Below are 17,583 nucleotides of genomic sequence, written 5' to 3' on the forward strand. Positions count from 1 at the left end.
TTTTTGTGAAATATGCCCACTGTCGTGTTTCCCAGCCTCCTCCCCCATATGAGTCATCAAATTCCCAAAATCATAGCCAGTGGTGCAGCCGGCGCAGCCCAATGTAAATCATCTCTCTTTTTCACTCTCTGCACTGCCCACTGTACATACAAACATACATATACACCAGTCAACCCATATGCTCGTATGCTTTCGCACGGCAGCGGCAGCGGCCGTTCTTTCGCCTCTCTATCGCGCCCTCTTCGTTCCTGCTGCAGTTCTCTCGCGCTCAATTTGTTGTTCGGGCTCGGCTTAGCAGCAGCTCCGAGCTGCTCTTGCGCTCTCCTTCTATCGCTATCTCGCGCTCTCTTCTAAGATTTGCAGCATAGGGCCGTCAGCCTAGCAATTCGGCTTCAGCAGATCGTCTTCTTATATACATTCGCAATCGTATAACCATAAATTGTGCATTCTTATACTACATCGAAACCTTAGGGTCTTTTTCAACAAGGTCAGTCGTAGAAATAGATATGTACATAGATGACCATAGATATTCCCTCGTGATCTGTGCAGAAGGTGGAGAGCACTTAAGCCTATAATGGTACACTTACGGTAGGGATCGCTACTTAACGCTGCTTCGAGTAGACGGATGGATTAGCCACTACTTTATTTACTCTTTTTATTGTTATAGCTTTAGAATATTAAATATTATTAAAGATTCAAGGTCTTTTAGAAGATCTTCATGATCTGGGTGTGTTTTTTTCAATATAACTCGCGGATATGTGATTTACTAGTACTAAAATCCTACTAATTTCCAATTACTCCCAATATTTACCCGCTCCATTGCTCATTTCGGCGTTTATTCTAAACTAAACAGAATTCAAATTCAGACGAACTTCCATCTAGATTCGTTTTATGGGAAATTCGTAATATAGAATTAATTTTTGCAGAATATAGCATTTCAGTGTTCTAGAAATAAATGCGCTATAAAGAAAACTTTGTTATATGGAAAATCGTAATCTTTCTTTTCTTTATCTTTCATCCATAAACCTCTAAACAATAAAGACCTGGAAAATCGTAAATCATCATTTGAAAAGTTCACAGTTGAAGTGATTGGCATATATCATGTTCACGACTTCGATATCCTGCTTGATCAGGGCATTCTGAGCGGCCAAAACGAACTTTCCTGGTGGCCTACAATGTCTGGTCATTATCCAAGCGCCCACTTTTGGGGTTGGGACAATATTATATGGGATATATGTATAAAGGTCTTATCACATGTACTCACGGTAATGCTGGTTCCTTCTGTGGCGGTTGCAGGTGACCATGACCACATAGGAGTCATAGTCCAGGGCCAGGGGATACATTGTAAAGCGATGCGGTCGAGTAGCTGCCAACAGAATGGGTAATCTGTGATCTATTATATAGAAATCCGATTTGTGGACTTACGAATGGTATTTTTGTGCGGCGGATTGTCATAGGCTGTACCGGGAAATTGTGGAGCATTTGTTATTATTTATTATTCCCCTTGTTGATGTTTTTTAAACACTCACAGCTATTGCGGCGCTTGACTTCGATGCCGCCGGTGTTTTCATGGTATCTTATAACACTCGAACGGGTCATTACTTGCTTATCGTGACTTGGAAATGTAATGTTTATATAAGAAACCATTTATGGATCATGTGTTGGCTTACTCGTTATCCAGCAGTAGCTCGAATTCATAGAAACGACCCTTGTGGCTTTGGTAGAGAAAGTGATGGCACTCCAGCATGGGTTCATCGTCGAAGGGATAGAAGGATTGCACATACCAAACGCCCAGGAACTTGTGGAACAAAGGGGAGTCTCTATCATCCTTAAGGAGAACCAAAGGACGCTCTTACCTTTTGGATATCGAAGTTTTTGACGGGGTTCAATGGAGGACACTCTCCTGGGTACAGTTCCAGGCCTTTCGCACTCTCCCAAAGAAATATGAGGAAAATTAATACTATAATTCTTCTTTTCAGATTCATTCTTTAACCACGTCTAACGAAATCCGAAGCCAAACTACAAGTAAGTCTAGAAATCTATTAATTACCATAATATTTGGATTATTTCTGCCTGATTTTCCCTTACAAAATATTCCTCCCACACCAGCGAAAGCTTCTGCTCGCCTGTGGATTGCATTCGTGGCGCCCTCCCTGGACAGAATCCACCCGCATAGATGCTGGCGCCATCTGTTGAGTGCTTTGTCTCTGTGTGTTTTTTTTTTTGGGGGTGCTTGGGTTCTTTCGAGCCAAAGAGATGAATCTGGTCAGCAAAATCCGTTGACAGTGGCGAGATTTCTGCGGTTTTTCTCTTTGGGAACTGCAGAGAAGACGAGAAATGCCCATCCCCCATATATTATTAAATTAATTAAATGTAAACCACAAATTGAGTTAAATGTGCAAAAATGGCCGCAGGACAAACGCTGAAGTGCAGAGCTCTGAAGTGGACAGACAGGTAGTCCCAGATGATGTATGTTTTTGCCTTTTGGATGGTGGGTTCGAAGAGTTCTGAATCGCTTGGATTGTGTGTTCCAGGAAACTCTTGGATCCCCTTTCGTGGATGACTAGCGGAGATTTTGAATGGCCAGCCAACTATTCGCAAAAGCGAATTCATAGCGCATTCCCCCGCCTTTTGGGGTCGTGGAATGAAAGGATTGGGGCTGGACGGGCGGCATGCTGCGCGTGTAGTAATTAAATTTAAAATATGTACACATTTACCGGACATCTGAGCTTAAAAACAGGTGCCATGTCTGTGGGTGGGAGGAGTGCAAGGGATAATTTGATCAAAGGCAACCATAAGCCGGCAGCTGGTAGCCTGATACCCTGATACCCTGATACCCTGATACCCTGAGCCTCGGCGGTTATTACAGGCCATGAGTGCAGCCCCCCCCCCCCCCCCCCAGGCAGAGGCGTCGCCCCAGAGGAGGCCTTGAAGGATATAGCCAGATGATCCTACATTCACTTAAATGTGACAAGTATGGACGGGCCTATGTCCCCCCTGTGGCCCTGCCACTGTTGTGACATGAGAGATGAGAGCGTGACTCAAAATGTATCTATTTTTGGATGGAAGAGCCCATAATCCTAGGAGGAATTTCCTGGATTTATTTGGTGTGTGAGATCGAAGGCTAGAGATTCGGGGAAAGGGCAACATTCCACTTGTTTGGGGACCCTCCAGCATCTGGGGGCGCCCCTCACGAGGGGCTTGTGTCACGGCCGCATATCCATAAAAATCCCTGCACACAATTCAATCATTTTGCGATTTTAAGTGCTCGAATATTTTGCGGTTATCCATTCGCTTCGCTTTATGGGCATTTTGTTGAATGTAATTTGATTTAAACAGAATTCGGTTCTATATAAAAATCACAAAATATCAGAGTGCACTGCATCCTGGCCACAGGACACAGGACAGCACGTGTGTGTGTCTGTGTGTGTGTGTGTGGCTATTTAATTAAGTGGCTACCTTTAAAACCTGCCACCAAAATTGAATTAATTCCGATTATTGTTGCAGTTCCATTGGGCACAGCCGGGGGTCTGTTTGGGGATCTGCCTGCAATCAACAGATGACATAAAAAAGGACTACAGAGCCGGAGGGGGTGATAACACTAAACTGTCGGTTAAATAACATCCGAGAGCCACAGTGGCAGCAGTGGCAGCAGTGGCAGGCGCCACTTGCAACATCAAGTGTGGGTGGAGACACACTCTGACGACCTTTAACCCCAAGCGAGCTCGTGGGAGTATGGATATAGGAAGGTTGGACTGGCAGCAGGGCAGGGGGTCCAGAGAATGCGTGGGAATCACAAAACATGACGCAGTTTCTGCTCGTCTTTGCCTTTGTTCCAGTCGCCGCTGCCTGTGCCTGTGCCCCTTTTTGCATGCCATTCTCCCAGGATATTAAGAACTGTTTCGTTTCTCTTCTTTTACATGGAAAAACAGCCATGCATCAGGGGGAGAGGGGAGGAGGAGGCGACAGCAGCTCGGAGAGAGCTTCAATCTACGAGAGAAATAGCTAAAGGAATGTTCATCATGGGATCCCTTGGTAGACCGAATATCTGAGATAATTTGGGACCAAGGGAGTTATTTGTTGGGGAATAAAAGTGCACAAGTTCTGTAGATGAACCCAATTTAAATTAAACTGCTGGGAGCAGAAGTTTCTAATAGCTCTGAAGATATTTCCTGGAATCTCTTTTAATCGAATCTTCTGAAATTATTTGCTGTTCCGCTCCCCTCACACATACTATATGTGTAACTCTCCTACTGCTCATGTATATTTTTATTTATTTATTTATATTGTTGTTTTGATAGGAGTGCGACTTGCCATAATCCCTAGTGGATTTTCCTTGATTTTGTTCGTGCATATTTGCTCAAATATTGTGTCTATATTCAAGCATTCAATCTTGGGCCTTTGCTTACCCTCAGTACCAATCGTCGTCGAACGAGCTACCATCTATACTCCTCCCGAGATGTCCCCAACCAATACCAGCTGAACCAGTGTCCAATGTAGAGGTAGAAGGCCTATAAGAAGGCCTCACTGTAGAGTAGATGGCTTTCTCGGCAATAGAGAGACATGATGTCAAAAAGAAGATATAGGAAAGGATGAGAGGACCTAAAGGAGACAAGAGAATCAGCAGCAGCGGGAAGAGAGGGACTCTAGAGACCCGAGTGCTGGACCTCCAATGGACACTTGATTTCTGACTCCCAAATAGTCGTCGACGGTTCAACATTCTTCGACTTCTTCTTCGAAAAATACAATACGTATACAAAACGAAGAACTAAAGGAAATAAAGAGAACTCTATCGCTATTATATATAACATAGCGATACCTACATAGAGCCGCATTGGCAGTTGGAACTGTTGGTCTATTCCTTAATATATCCGTAGTTCTCGGCCAAGCCCTTCTAACTCTATAGTATAAAACATCATGTAAGAGATGTACATAACTGTTTTTCTATGCGTTTGATCCGTAATATCCCTATCCTTGTCCTCTAACTCTGTAGCTTAAAACATCACATAATAGAACTCTAAATTGCAATCTAACAATGGATATATCTCTTTAGTAAATCTAGAATCCGAGTCTCCGAAAAGGCTCGACACAAAACATTCCATTATAAATTATTCCTCGAAGGTCTAGGTCTAGGTACCAATACTCTAGGCACCCCTCAAACCTCTTAGAATTAATAGTTGTATATTTCTTCTAAACTTATAAATAAATAAATCATTCAAGAATCTTTAAACAACTTTTTTGCATAGATATCAGATCACTAAAACGCGAGCCAATGGCTGAACCCAATCAAAAAAATAAACAAAACATTCAATGAATGGACTTTTAAGTATGATTATCGCCATTGCCTTCAAATAAACATAAACATTCCCCTATGCTGATATTTCATTTCTCATGAAATTTCTCAGTTTTCAAAGCTTTTCCAGCAGACACTCAATGGAGAGGGATAGAGAGAAAGGGAGAGCTTTCATTGAGCTTTGGGATCCGAATTCCAAGAAGATCGAGATTCTAAGACAGTCTTGAATTGTAAGCAAAGCTTGAAGGAGTGACAGAAATCTTTTGCTCAGAGATTTCGTACCTATTTCTACATTCAATCAATCGGAATTGTAAGTATTTTAAACTCTACGGGAAGTTATAGTTTTCGTGTCTCCAAAGGAAGTATCTTTTAGCCCAACTATTGACTGCCAAAAACACCAATTAGTATGCATCGGAAATAGTTCTTTCATCCTCAAAAACTTATCCACATTTTGGATCTTAAATCCACCATAAAAACTCTTACAATCACCTGCCACATGATAAAAGTCATAGCCAAAGTTTTCTTCTATATTCTTTTTGATATTTGCAATCTTCGACAAATTTATTTATTTAGCACATTGTTTTTCGCTTTCTCTCCGTACCCGCACCCGTACCCGTACCCGTCCCTGCCCTCCTCTTGGCATCAGTTGGGGCAAGAACAATAACCACTTGGGGCAGACAACAAAGGGAGACGGGGGCGGAGGCGGAGACGGAGACTTGAAGCTCGAAAAGTATTTTGATTTGTGAAATGCTCGTAAGTATTGTCGTTTTTCGGTTCTGGCCCTGACGCTGGTAGCAATTTCTTAAATTTTTTATAGCGCATAACCTGTCTGGCACACATGTGCAACCCCCCCACCCCCCTCCCCCACCCCCCTCCCCCACTCCCTGTGCATCATGACCCCCCACCCACCCACAAGCGGGTTTCCTGTACGGCTCAAAGTTACAGGACAAGAAGACGTTGGGGCCTTGTTGGCAACGCTTATTGCATTATCCTCGGCTAGAGACAGACTGGGAGCCAGCCAGAGTCGTGTGCGTGCCCAGAGACTCGTGGATGGGGGGGGGGATTGGATAGGGCAGGGCACCGGGAAGATATATCCGCGCCAACTGCCGCAGCTGATGCCACTTTTGGCTCGTGGCAGCCGCGAGCTGTTTGCCTGTTTGTTGTTGTGCGGGTTGGGGTCTAAAGAGGGGCGGGGAGGGCCACCAAACTGTGAGGAAAATCATATTCCTCGGGGGACACAACGAAGTCTTTGTACACTCTTCGGGGAGATGCTTTCTCTCAGACTAAAGGGTAATCATTTGGGGATGCCATTATGTCTCTCTTTTATAGAGAAAGACTTGGAAGCGAGCGAGTGAGCCAGGGGTTGGCGCTGGAGAGAAGCGCAGGCGTAGGAGCCTGTCTAAAGAAGTTTCATGGATAGATTATGCTAACCATGACTCCTTAAAGTTCAGTTCTCCCCATCTGTAATTGTTCATCGTTTTCCTCTATAAAAAAAGCTAACTGCTGTCCGAATCCTCACTGATCCCATATGCCCATTCAACAAAGTGCAGGAAAATATGAAAATTGGCACGACTTCAGCTGGGGCACCCTCCACACCCCGCACACCCCACCCAACGGCCCCACCCACACACCTTAGAGTCAGTCAGTCAGTCTCCTGCCTCCTTTTGCTGCCAAGAAATGTTAATACGGAAAAAAGCGAACCATTTGCCGCAATGAAAATCGCGTAAATTTCATACTGATTGTAAGTGTCGCTCGCCGTTTTCTTGACGCTGCCACGAAGCCAGAAAGCTGGACGGAACTAGAAATGGAGATGGAGCTAGGAAATGGCATTGCCGTCTGTTTTCCCCTCCGCCCGCCCCATGACGCCCGAAACTCTGGTGTTGGCTGTCGCCTGCAGATTGTCAGCATTGTCACAATTGCAATTTGGAACGGACGGAATGGACGGGACGGACGGAACGGAACGGTTGGAACGGGCTTGACATGGTTTGAGATTCGCTGATTTGGTTGCCATTTCAACATTTTGCGGGCATTTACCATAAGAGCCCGAATCCGAGCCAAAAACGTCATTCGAATCGAGCGTTAATGGCCGACCAATACCGACGAATACCAGCTGCAAGTCTTTCAAATTACAAAAGTTTTCTCTAGCACATTTGCTACATTCTTTGCTTTACTATTTTCCCTTATTTCCCTTTATTCTTTTAATCTTTTGGGGGGTTTTACATGTGTACATGTGTTTGTGGGGTGGCTATAGATTGGGCGGGAAGAGGGGAATCTTTCAGTTCAATCTACAAATTGAGTCACTGTCTTTTGGGTACCCAGATTTCGCTTTAAGACCTCTCCAATATGCACATCTTTCATATTTCTGGGAAATCCAGCCTCCACTTTTTCTGGCTAATGTTTGTTTTGACTTCTGTCGGAGTACAATATGATTAAAAAATAATTTCACAGAAAATATTGAATCACGTCGCGTTCCAGAGTCAGAAGCGAACACATTTCTTGTTGGATTGCAAGACGGATGGCATTTTTTGATGGCCAAGAGAATCAAGTTTGTTTTTACGTGCCACTGGCTCTGGAACGTGGCCGACTTGGGCCTGGGGGGATGTCAAAGGTCGGTCGCAGCTGCTGCCAATGGCTGGTGCTTTGGCTATGAGAAATCGCTCGTCATTATCGACGCCTGCGAAAATCCACCCCACCCCGATAAAGGCGCCATAAATTATGTTAGACCTACATATATGTATATATAGACATCTGGAGCTGTGAAAAATCGTGCCCCAAAAACTTTGACCCGACAACTTATTGAAAATCACTTAGACACACATGTGACGCTCTCGGTTCGTGAGCAAATGAGAACCCACAGGCTGATGGAGTTGGAGCATAGCGGATAGAGGAGTTTCTGGGTTATAATTTATGTTTTTGGGATTTGAATTTCGGTGGAGAAACGCAACCTTACCCTGGAAGAAAGTAAACAAGTGCAGGCGGGCCCCCCAAACACTGCACTTGATAAACGGCCGCTGGAAGGCACCCAAGGATGGGCGACAGAGCCCCCAAGGCTGCTTAAAAGACATGACCAGCGGCTAAGACCGCCAGCATGTGACGACAAACTCATAATTTATGGCCACATATCCCGGCCAGAGCCAGAGCCGGAGCCAGAGCCGGAGCCAGACGGAGACCCTATCTCTTCCTGTGTGGAGACGGTCATGGGCTTAGTTTGTGCCTGTCAGAGTCGTCTGTAATTGTTTTCCTAATGGAACAGTGCTACGCAACGCAGAGAGACACCGAAAACATGACCGCACTTAAGTTGTCATTGGCGTAAGGGGCGTGGACAAATTTATGAGCAGCACAAGGGGAGGGGAGCAGAAGTCCAGCTTTTCTTCAAAGAAAATATCGCATGTAGAGTGTCTATCGTATCGATAGATCGCTATCGGAACAGGCATTGACACACGCGTCACAGAACACACTGGCACCCCGTCGTATTCGTGTCCAAAATTGACTTGTGTTTTATTTTAGGCCGAAGATAGCAAAATAAAGTCCTTCAGCATGTTCCTCGATGACGATGGAATACCCAGAGACCTGACCTCCGACAACCTGTACGACTATTCGTTTGATCTGGTAAGAAGGAGCCGCAGATCCGCCGATCCGGAGGAGCTTTCCGCTTTCCCTTTCCTCACTTTTGTGTGCTTCCAGCACGGCACGATGCTGCTGACATCCGCGGACACGGAGGTTTATATGCCGCCAAAGTGGCACGGCACGATGTACGGCACCGAGGAGATGCTCAACAGCTACCGCCAGAACTTTAATGTGAGATGGGGCCACCCCCCTCCCCTCCCGCCTAGAGTGCGCTTCTAACCAACCATTTTCACAGCCGAGTCCATCGCTGCTGAACTTCCACGCCCTGCAGCCCTACGAGCCGGAGCTGGTCTGCTGCAAGAAGGTCGTCGTCGAGCTGACAGTGCTGCCGGCGGGCCAGAGCCTGTTCAGCGACGCGGAGATCGCCGTGTTTGTGGTAAAGCTGACCAAGTACGTGACCAACGCGGACGGCAGCGAGGAGGTCGACACGAACACCAACACCCTGATCACCAAGGAGATCGGCACCGAGCTGTGCTTCTTCCCCCACAACCATCCCTACCACGTGCGCATCATGCGCGAGGGCATCGACGTGGTCTACGTGGACGACAGGATCTACAAGAACGGCATGCCGAGCGTCACCTACCAGCACCAGCGTATCTGCAATCTGCTCAGCAACCTGCAGCCCCGCTGCGTGAAGAGCCTCTCGGGCCGCCCCCTGCCGCCGGTCCTCAACAGCGTGTGCCGCGACCCCGACGATGGGCCCATCTAGATCCATCCACAATACTCCACAGCACACTGTACACCGAACGGTCCATAAAGTGAAAGAACACCCAAGCATTCGTCTGCCGCTTTTATTGATATCTGATGGCGACACATTAGTCGCACTCGAACGGGCCAGCAGCCAGCAGCCAGCGCTGTCTGGCTATTGATTTTGGCCAGGCTAATTCTTATGCCCGGGCGGAAATGGGAAACGCGTTGCCATTTGAATTGTTGGATTTTCGCGTTGAATTTTCAAATTAAATCCCAGCTTTGGCGGCATGTCGTAGGGGCAGAGTCGTAGAAGGGCTAATCATGGCTTCCAGGGCCTGCTACAAGCCCGTCACGCACATCATCTTCGACAGCGATGGGACCGTCTTGGGTAGGCCCCTGCACATTCCCATTCCCATTCCCATTCCCATTCGATTACTCCATCAATCTCCATCAATCACCAATCACTCCTTAGACACCGAAAACATGTACTCGGATGTGATCAACGAGATCGTGGCGCCGTTCGGCAAGAGCTACACGTACGAGATGAAGCTGCGGTACATGGGCATGCCGGCCCTCCAGTCCGCCCGGCAGCTGGTCGAGGAGCTGCAGCTGCCGCTGACGCCGGTCGAGTACCTGAAGATATTCGACTCCGTGGTCTTCGGACGCATCAACAATGTCCAGCTGCTGCCGGGGGTCAAGGACCTGATGCTGCACCTCCACGATCACCGCATTCCCATGGCCATAGCCACGAGCTCGGTGCAGGCCGCCTTCCACACCAAGTCGCAGCCGCACAGGGACCTGTTCCCCGCCCTGCACCACGTGGTCTGTGGCGATGACCCGGAGCTAAGGCCGGGCCGGGGCAAGCCCCACCCGGACATCTTCCTGCTGGCCGCCTCCCGCTTCCACCCGGCGCCGGACCCCGGCCAGTGTCTGGTCTTCGAGGACTCCCCCAACGGCCTGCAGGCGGGCATCGCCGCCGGCATGCAGGTGGTGATGATCCCCGATCCCCGGGTGCCCTCGGAGCAGAGGACAGGCGCCACGCAGGTGCTCGACTCGATGGCGGACTTCGAGCCGCAGCTTTTCGGCCTGCCCCACTACGACACCTGTTCAAAGTTCGAGTTCGGGTAGAGAGCACAATCTATCCGATCCGATTCCATCCATCAAAATTCAAAGTTTACTAGAAGAAAAAACAAAAAAATAGAATCTCAGAACCTCTTAGAATCTCTTAGAATCGCAGGAAAATGTCGGAATTGGTTTCCTCGTCGCGGCACTGCTGCTTCCGACCCGTGACCCACTGCATCTTCGAGCTGGACGGCCTCCTGCTCGACAGCGAGCGCCTGAACACGCGGGCGGTGCAGCAGATCCTCGACCCCTTCGGCCACATCTACGGCTTCGACCTGAAGCTGCGGTGCATGGGCAAGCCCTCCCCGGAGTCGGCGGACATGATCATCGACAGCTACGGCCTGCCCCTCAGCCGCACGCAGTTCCAGCGCCTCCACAGGCTCCACAGTCGGGACCACTTGGGGTCCGTGGGCCTGATGCCCGGCGCGGAGCGCCTCCTGCGCCACCTGCACGCCTCCCACGTGCCCCTGGCCCTGGAGACGAGCGGCAGTCGAGAGTCGTACGACCTCAAGGTGCGTCCCCACGCCGAGCTCTTCGAGGTCTTCCAGCACGCCGTCGTAGGCGGCTCCGACTCGGAGGTGAAGCGGTGCAAGCCCTCTCCGGATATATTCCTCACAGCCGCCGCTCGCTTCAAGGATCCCCCGGAGCCGGAGAACTGCCTGGTGCTGGAGTCCTCGCTACTGGGCATGGAGGCTGCCTTGGCCGCCGGCATGCAGGTTGTGCTCGTGCCGGATCCCCTGCTCTCCATTCGACTCAGTGCTCCGGCCACACTGAGGCTCCGCTCGCTGGAGGCCTTCAGGCCGCAGTACTTTGGTCTGCCCCCCTTCTGAAGAGACCTGCAGAGTGCCTCCTGCAGGAGAATCCACCACAGCAGACGATGCTTCCTTCAGATCTCTCAAAGTAGAAAGAAAAGGGAGTGGGGTTATGTTTCTGGCCATTCAAAATGTGTAGCGTAAGTAGGGATCAAAGTTCCTAGAAAAAACTCAACGGATTCCCAATCCATTTGGGGACGAACCTTCAGAATTCCATCAGAGACGGATACACAAGAGGAAAGCGGTGAGTTGCCCTCCAGGTTCCTCTTCGATGGCCCACGTTCAGGCCCCACCAAAGCCGAGGGAGACATCCTGGATGTTGGCTGGCAGTGAGTTTGGGGCTCGCGGCGGCGATGATCGGCAGACGATGCCTGTACTGACAAGCTCTAGAATACATTTTGAATCCACTGAATTCTAGCACTCCTTTCATAAGAGCGGAGAGGCATGCTCGTAATCCTCGGAATCCCCGGAATCCATTGTTGTTTTTTCCAAAGGTAATGAAACACTTGAAGCACTTTTGTGGTTTTCCTAATTATATTTTCCCCGAAGTGAAAGAGACACAGCTTCCTGGCTCGCTTCCCAACACTGTCCAACACTAATTCTGTGTCTTTGGCTCTCATGCATCTTCTCTCTCTCTCGCTTCGCAGGAATGTTGCCAGAGTCCAATGTCAAAGGGCAATCATGGCGGCAACGCTTTATTGAGCAGTTCCACAGATAATTTCTCGGAGATCACAAAATTATTCGCAATTTCCAAGCTTTGTGGTATCGATAGCTCTCGATACTTGAGTAGATATCTATTAATGAAATGAAAATAAGAATGTTTTCGGATAGTTTAATGTCTATGGTGTCTTTGGAGTTTATTGGAAGCGGGAATATTCATTGGGGGGATGATCCAGAGTACCCTTAAGTACTACCCGATAAATACTATTTTTCGATGTGACCATTTTCCCCCCTCCATGGCGCTAATTTTCCCCAAACGCGTGGCTTCTTCTTCTGAATTTTTCCTGCCAATTGGCAAGTAATTGTTGTCTTTGCGTTTTCTTCTTCTCTGCTTGTGGTAGGTTCGAGGTAAAAAACTGTGAAACGGACGCCTAAATAAAGTATTCTTTTTGCCAGATCAACCCAGAATGGATCAAGACTCTTCGCAGCAAGATGCCTCCAATGAGACCTTCAACGATGCCCCCGATTTGGAGAAGCTCGTCCATTTATTCCTGTTCGAGCCACTTCCCTCAAAGTTCACTCCACGTGTGTACTGGAAGATGGTGCAGCCCGATGGACCCGACCCGTCGCCGGATGTCGAGGATGGCCCCGCCGACAAGCCGAAGACCGCGGCTCTAGAGGGTGACTCGCGGGAATGCCCTGAGTGTGGAACACCAAAGTCCAAACATTTCAAATGTGAATAACTTGAGAAGGAGCCACCACTAGATCGACGTTAATCGGTTCACTCACAATAACGAAATGTTCCTTAAACTCTCAATAAATATACATAACAATGTACTTATTCCTGGACTATGCAAAGTGGTCTTTGCGAGAAAGTTTAAGACCCCCCAGCCCCAGCCCCCGCCCCCGTCCCCGTCCTCTGGCCGCATTAGTATTCATAACAAAATGTCATATATAATATTTTTGGGTGTTCCGATGTCCAAATCCCCTTGGGCAACGCACTGCGTGACATCTTTGTTTGTGGTCGGACCTGCTGTACCCAAAAAATAATCCCCTACCCTTCTTAGGACCCTCCTGCATCCCCATCTCCGTCTGCCCGATTGGAAGGCGGCCCCTGGCTATTTGATGGCTTTGCAATCGTTCCCGTCGCTCGGTCTGTGCCCGGAATATCTAATGGATGCGTGCAACTAATTGAGTTGCTGGTTGCAAAGGGATTTCGTGGTGCTTCTTGAATTTGCAAATCCTTTTTTAAAGGATAAATGGTTTTTGTTCGGAGCCCCTTCGACCAGGCTCAGTACTTAATGAAGGGAATGCGAGAGGATTTTGTGGCAGAAACAAACAAATTTCACGCAAATCCAAAAGTTAAGCCTGCAAACAGAAAACTTTTCAGCGAGGGTCGGCCGAGGAATAGTCGGATTGATTGAAAGGAACGAAAAGAGACCTAAAAGATGGAGATCGCCTTTGGTTTTCGGGTTGTTTCGCGGGCTTAAGGCCTATATCTATCACGTGCCCGACTCCTTGGCCTCTCGAGCTTCGTCTGAGAGATTGGTTCCTCTTGGTTGGAGACTTTTCGCTGACTCTATGAGGCTTCAGCCACTGAGCCACATTGTTTTTTCCCTTGCTATTCAGAGAGGGTGTCGAATATTCGGTGGAGGACGCCCACAAAGGGCTGAACGTCGCATCTTCCTGCGCTTCGTCGTACCTTCCAGATCCCTGAGGTCCCAATCCTTGCGAGGCTTCCGCAAGAGCAGGGAACATGGGGTTCGGTATCTGTTCCTCCCATCGATGCCTATGGGGTCTCCATGGAAGTTGGAAACTGTCTGAGGTCTGACGGTAGACTGTGCTACCGATTCTCTGCTATTTATTTGCTATAAAATGTCAATTCTTGGGCTATTTTTCTTCATTTGCTGTTAGCTCCTCGAGCCCCACTATCGAGTCCAGGGGCACTTGGAGGTTCCATTGGCGGCGCAAATGCTTCGGGAGGGTCGGCAGCATGAAGATCATATTGAATTTGTGGGCAGGGGGCACAAGGCCTTGCTGCAGCATGCGGCAGCTGATATTCAGGTACCGCAGATCGCCGCTCTTTCGCTCAATGGTGCACTGGAAAGATGCGGTTAGAGTACGCTCAGATGGTTTGCTGTGGAGTACTTACGTTGGATGCCTGCTGGACCAGCTCCTCGGTCAGGTTCTGATTGGGTGGCACATCAGGGCGGCCCATGAAAGCTGGGGGAAGGGAGAGAATAAGTACGGGGATAAATGAAGCTGCAGTTCCACTCACGAGCTGTTCGATCTCCAGAGAGAAAACAGGCCAGGCAGAAGGCCATCAGGATCAGGCAGTGCTTCAGGAAACGCCGAAGGCACGGATTTCCACTGAAAGGTAAAAACATAATTTGGAATTTTAGCTTTACTCCGTAAAAGCAATAGATGTTGAAAGTGTTTTGGATTTGTGGGGGAAAGCAGGAACTGTGTGGATAACTCGGAGAAAACTAGATGGCTGAAATGTGTACAGCCTTCTTTTGGCTCGCCCTGCCCCTAGTCCCTAGCCCCTTTGGGAAGCAGACGATTTTGTTGAAGCTCAATTACGAATGCAATTTATTGGAGGCACTACAAGTAAGAGCAAATGTAAGTCGATTCTTCACTCGGAGACCTCGATGATTTGAGCATTCTCGCAGACGATGGCATCCCGCTGGCCGCTCTGGACAGTGCCGATGATCCAGGCCGGGTGACCATCCTGGGCCTCGAGGAGGCGGCAAAAGGAAGCGGCATCCTCGCGGGGCATGCAGATGAGCAGGCCACCGGAGATCTCGTGGCTAACACCGCGACGCAGGCGGCTCTGGCAGCAAGGTACAGTCGCCAGCTTGCCGATCACCGGCAGGATGTTGATGACAAAGGACAGCGGCTGCTGTTGGAGGAGAGCCAGGGTCCTGGCATGGGCCAGGATGCCCCGCCCGGACACGGCCAAGGCCCCGTGGGCGTTGTGCAAGTGCATGAGACTGGCGGCCTTGCGGTTGAGGCGAGTCATCGACTTGACAGCCAGCCGATAGGCCACACGGAGGTCCTCTTCGGTGACGAACGGATTGTAGCGCTCCCAGGCCTGCGGCTGACCGATGCACCCGTAGGCATCGATGGCCATCTGGGTGCCCAGGGGCTTGGTCAGCACCAGGACATCGCCGTCCACGGCGTTGTCGCGCGCCAGCAGCCGGCTCTTCTCCCAGTGGGAGGAGGCCAGGCCGCCGGCGATGAACCAGTCGCTGTGCATGCACTGGGCCCAGGTCTCCCTCCCGCCGGTGGCCTGGAAGCACTGCTTGAAGCCCTCCTCCATCATGGAGTACACCACTTTGAACTCGCTCATGCACATCCGGCGAGGCCTGCAGGCCAGCATCAGCATTTTGTCGCACTCGGTGATGCCCATGGCGTAGAGGTCGGCGATCGCGTCCGCGCAGATGATCTTCCCCACCTCGTAGGGATCGTCGATGACCGGGTAGTGGCACACGACGGTCAGGTGGTGCTGCACTCCGGCCAGCAGACCGCTCGTGGTGATGTTCATTTCGCGCAGCATCTCCTCCAGCCGCGTTACCGGCCGCCGCTCGCCGCCCCACGTGTAGGCGTTGTCGGCAGGGCTGTCGAGCATTTCCGAAACCACTGATTCGGGCACCTTGCAGCCGGCTACCATCCGGTCGCCGTAGTTGGTCAGCCGGAAGTAGGCACTTAGGCCTCGAAGAACGGGGTTGAAGTCGCCCATTGTAAAATCCAAAGTATTATTTTATTCACAAGCAAAAAGCGTTTGACAGCTGCAGGGCTGCCTAGAAACTTTCGATAACTGATGTCACGATTGGAACTTATCGATAGTTATAGTCTCTCTACGATATATACTGATAATAGGCAAAGAAAATACGCTTTGCTGGTGAGATTTATCTTTGACAAACACTCCAGCAAATCCACATATCGATTGCATGAGTTGGCAGCCCTACTCTTGGCCAATGCAACCCTGTACTGGAAGAAAAATGGCCGCTGTTACGTGGAGCTGAAAACTTACAAAGAATTCTCTGTTTTGGGAGGTGCGCGTAGACCGAAAAAATGTTTAAAAATCATGAAATGGATCATCGGGGAGATATTATATATTTTTGGACGTTCTGCACCAACAGAAGGCTGTCACGCGCCGATCTTAGGCAAAACGCAGCCCTCCTCCCGACCAACTGAACGAGGGACGCTGCCGCATGACGCGTGGCGCGTAGCAGAACCGAACATACAGGAAAGATGGTAGCTGTATTCTTGTTCCAGTCCCTGATTTCATTTTCCTCTACAGGAGTCAAGGGAGCGCTTTACAGGCTTTGGCGATTCAGCCACCTAAAGGGAGGTAGATTCTTCCGACGGCGAAGAGGCTTTTTGATCTCTACTTGGCTCTACACCAAGCCAAGATGTGATTCCTGGAAGCAGACTCGCAGACTTTGGCCTGGAAGAAGAGGACATCAAGGCCTGTATCAACAGCGAGCCGAAAAGGTCCAATGGAGGATTCGACAGACCTTTTGCCAAAGTCGTAGGATCGGTTATATATATAGAAGCTAGGAATATATAAGCCGGTCATTCTAGTCGAAGTATTCTTTCCCCTCTTGGCAAACTTTCGCATCAACCCACTCGACCCCATTCGCCTGAGCCTCGAAGCCTGTCAATACCCAATCGACATCAAATACTAGCCGAGTTTTTTCCGTTGCGAAATAGTTGTCTGTTGTGGCCCCTTAGGGGTGGGGGGAGTGGGCCACCCCTTTATGGATCCACCTGTTACCACGCACCTGCTGCTGCTCAATAATTGATGTAAATCTGTCAGCACTGTGAAGTGTCACACTCGTTGTCGTTGCTGTTTCCAGTTCCTTTTCCTGTTTTCTCTGGTGCTGAGTGCCTTGTTGATCCTTTTTATTCCGGTAGCCGTGTTGTTGTTTCAACCTGCAACTTGTTCACAACTTCCGAGGGTACTTGCACGGAGTGTATGGTGCAGGGGGCAGGGGAAAAAACCTCCACAGCTGGCGAGAAGGAGAAGATTGTAGCCAAGGGCTGCTCCAGACACAGAGGACGGAGGCCTATGGACACCAAGGGGGCAGGGTGTAAGCTCTTGGGGAATGATAAATAGCCAAGAGCTCAAGTGGCCCACCGTTGCAGGCCAAAAAGCTTCTCACCTTTTGGATAAAACTCGCAGGCAAAGGCTGCCCTGGATAAGCTCCCGAAAACCTAATGAAAATGAGATGAAAATTATTGCAACGTAAATCAGGCGCCCAGCTGGGACGCCCCCATCCACCCAGCAACCAAGAGGCTGCTCTCCTGGCTTTTCCCCCATCCCCCCATCCCCATCCCCCATCCCGTCTAAACGTTTCCAACTGCTTAATT

The 17,583-nt window shown here is 49.3% G+C and overlaps 6 protein-coding genes across 6 annotated transcripts; 3 read left to right on the plus strand and 3 right to left on the minus strand.

Moving 5' to 3' along the window:
• Positions 1-1,274: 1,274 nt before the first annotated feature.
• On the minus strand, positions 1,275-2,016 carry LOC6903195 (uncharacterized). Its single transcript, XM_033380078.1, has 4 exons — positions 1,857-2,016; positions 1,671-1,798; positions 1,530-1,615; positions 1,275-1,458 (listed from the first exon to the last, which is right to left on the minus strand). Exons 1-4 carry the CDS (start codon positions 1,983-1,985, stop codon positions 1,397-1,399), a joined length of 405 nt encoding a protein of 134 aa, XP_033235969.1. The 5' UTR covers positions 1,986-2,016; the 3' UTR covers positions 1,275-1,396.
• Positions 2,017-8,725: 6,709 nt separating this feature from the next.
• LOC4817629 (uncharacterized) lies at positions 8,726-9,697 on the plus strand. Its single transcript, XM_001356989.4, has 3 exons — positions 8,726-8,902; positions 8,978-9,091; positions 9,156-9,697. The coding sequence occupies exons 1-3, from the start codon at positions 8,831-8,833 to the stop codon at positions 9,627-9,629; spliced, it is 660 nt and encodes a 219-aa protein (XP_001357025.2). The 5' UTR covers positions 8,726-8,830; the 3' UTR covers positions 9,630-9,697.
• A 166-nt stretch (positions 9,698-9,863) lies between these two features.
• On the plus strand, positions 9,864-10,828 carry LOC4817630 (pseudouridine-5'-phosphatase-like). The gene is made up of 2 exons (XM_001356990.4): positions 9,864-9,998; positions 10,083-10,828. The coding sequence occupies exons 1-2, from the start codon at positions 9,932-9,934 to the stop codon at positions 10,736-10,738; spliced, it is 723 nt and encodes a 240-aa protein (XP_001357026.1). The 5' UTR covers positions 9,864-9,931; the 3' UTR covers positions 10,739-10,828.
• Positions 10,815-11,841, plus strand: LOC4817631 (probable pseudouridine-5'-phosphatase). The gene is made up of 2 exons (XM_033380497.1): positions 10,815-11,684; positions 11,754-11,841. Exon 1 carries the CDS (start codon positions 10,852-10,854, stop codon positions 11,560-11,562), a length of 711 nt encoding a protein of 236 aa, XP_033236388.1. The 5' UTR covers positions 10,815-10,851; the 3' UTR covers positions 11,563-11,684; positions 11,754-11,841.
• A 2,184-nt stretch (positions 11,842-14,025) lies between these two features.
• Positions 14,026-14,672, minus strand: LOC6903197 (uncharacterized). The gene is made up of 3 exons (XM_002132860.3): positions 14,483-14,672; positions 14,357-14,427; positions 14,026-14,304 (listed from the first exon to the last, which is right to left on the minus strand). The coding sequence occupies exons 1-3, from the start codon at positions 14,589-14,591 to the stop codon at positions 14,095-14,097; spliced, it is 390 nt and encodes a 129-aa protein (XP_002132896.3). The 5' UTR covers positions 14,592-14,672; the 3' UTR covers positions 14,026-14,094.
• A 167-nt stretch (positions 14,673-14,839) lies between these two features.
• On the minus strand, positions 14,840-15,946 carry LOC6903198 (inactive selenide, water dikinase-like protein). Its single transcript, XM_002132861.2, has one exon. It carries the CDS (start codon positions 15,944-15,946, stop codon positions 14,840-14,842), a length of 1,107 nt encoding a protein of 368 aa, XP_002132897.2.
• Positions 15,947-17,583: the final 1,637 nt, after the last annotated feature.

Source organism: Drosophila pseudoobscura, chromosome 4 (genome assembly GCF_009870125.1).
Source record: "Drosophila pseudoobscura strain MV-25-SWS-2005 chromosome 4, UCI_Dpse_MV25, whole genome shotgun sequence".
In the NCBI taxonomy this organism is placed as follows: Eukaryota; Metazoa; Arthropoda; class Insecta; order Diptera; family Drosophilidae; genus Drosophila; species Drosophila pseudoobscura.

Bases quoted from the DNA above. Each gene is read 5' to 3' on its own strand.
- LOC6903198 (XM_002132861.2), bottom strand. From the start codon at position 15,946: ATGGGCGACTTCAACCCCGTTCTTCGAGGCCTAAGTGCCTACTTCCGG.
- LOC4817629 (XM_001356989.4), top strand. From the start codon at position 8,831: ATGTTCCTCGATGACGATGGAATACCCAGAGACCTGACCTCCGACAAC. The intron at 8,903-8,977 runs GTAAGAAGGAGC...GTGTGCTTCCAG, and splicing joins ACGACTATTCGTTTGATCTG to CACGGCACGATGCTGCTGAC. The intron at 9,092-9,155 runs GTGAGATGGGGC...CCATTTTCACAG, and splicing joins GCTACCGCCAGAACTTTAAT to CCGAGTCCATCGCTGCTGAA.
- LOC4817631 (XM_033380497.1), top strand. From the start codon at position 10,852: ATGTCGGAATTGGTTTCCTCGTCGCGGCACTGCTGCTTCCGACCCGTG.
- LOC6903197 (XM_002132860.3), bottom strand. From the start codon at position 14,591: ATGTTTTTACCTTTCAGTGGAAATCCGTGCCTTCGGCGTTTCCTGAAG. The intron at 14,428-14,482 runs GTGAGTGGAACT...CCCTTCCCCCAG, and splicing joins CTCTGGAGATCGAACAGCTC to CTTTCATGGGCCGCCCTGAT. The intron at 14,305-14,356 runs GTAAGTACTCCA...GCATCTTTCCAG, and splicing joins TGGTCCAGCAGGCATCCAAC to TGCACCATTGAGCGAAAGAG.
- LOC6903195 (XM_033380078.1), bottom strand. From the start codon at position 1,985: ATGAATCTGAAAAGAAGAATTATAGTATTAATTTTCCTCATATTTCTT. The intron at 1,799-1,856 runs GTAAGAGCGTCC...TTGTTCCACAAG, and splicing joins AAAACTTCGATATCCAAAAG to TTCCTGGGCGTTTGGTATGT. The intron at 1,616-1,670 runs GTAAGCCAACAC...TACATTTCCAAG, and splicing joins GAGCTACTGCTGGATAACGA to TCACGATAAGCAAGTAATGA.
- LOC4817630 (XM_001356990.4), top strand. From the start codon at position 9,932: ATGGCTTCCAGGGCCTGCTACAAGCCCGTCACGCACATCATCTTCGAC. The intron at 9,999-10,082 runs GTAGGCCCCTGC...ATCACTCCTTAG, and splicing joins CAGCGATGGGACCGTCTTGG to ACACCGAAAACATGTACTCG.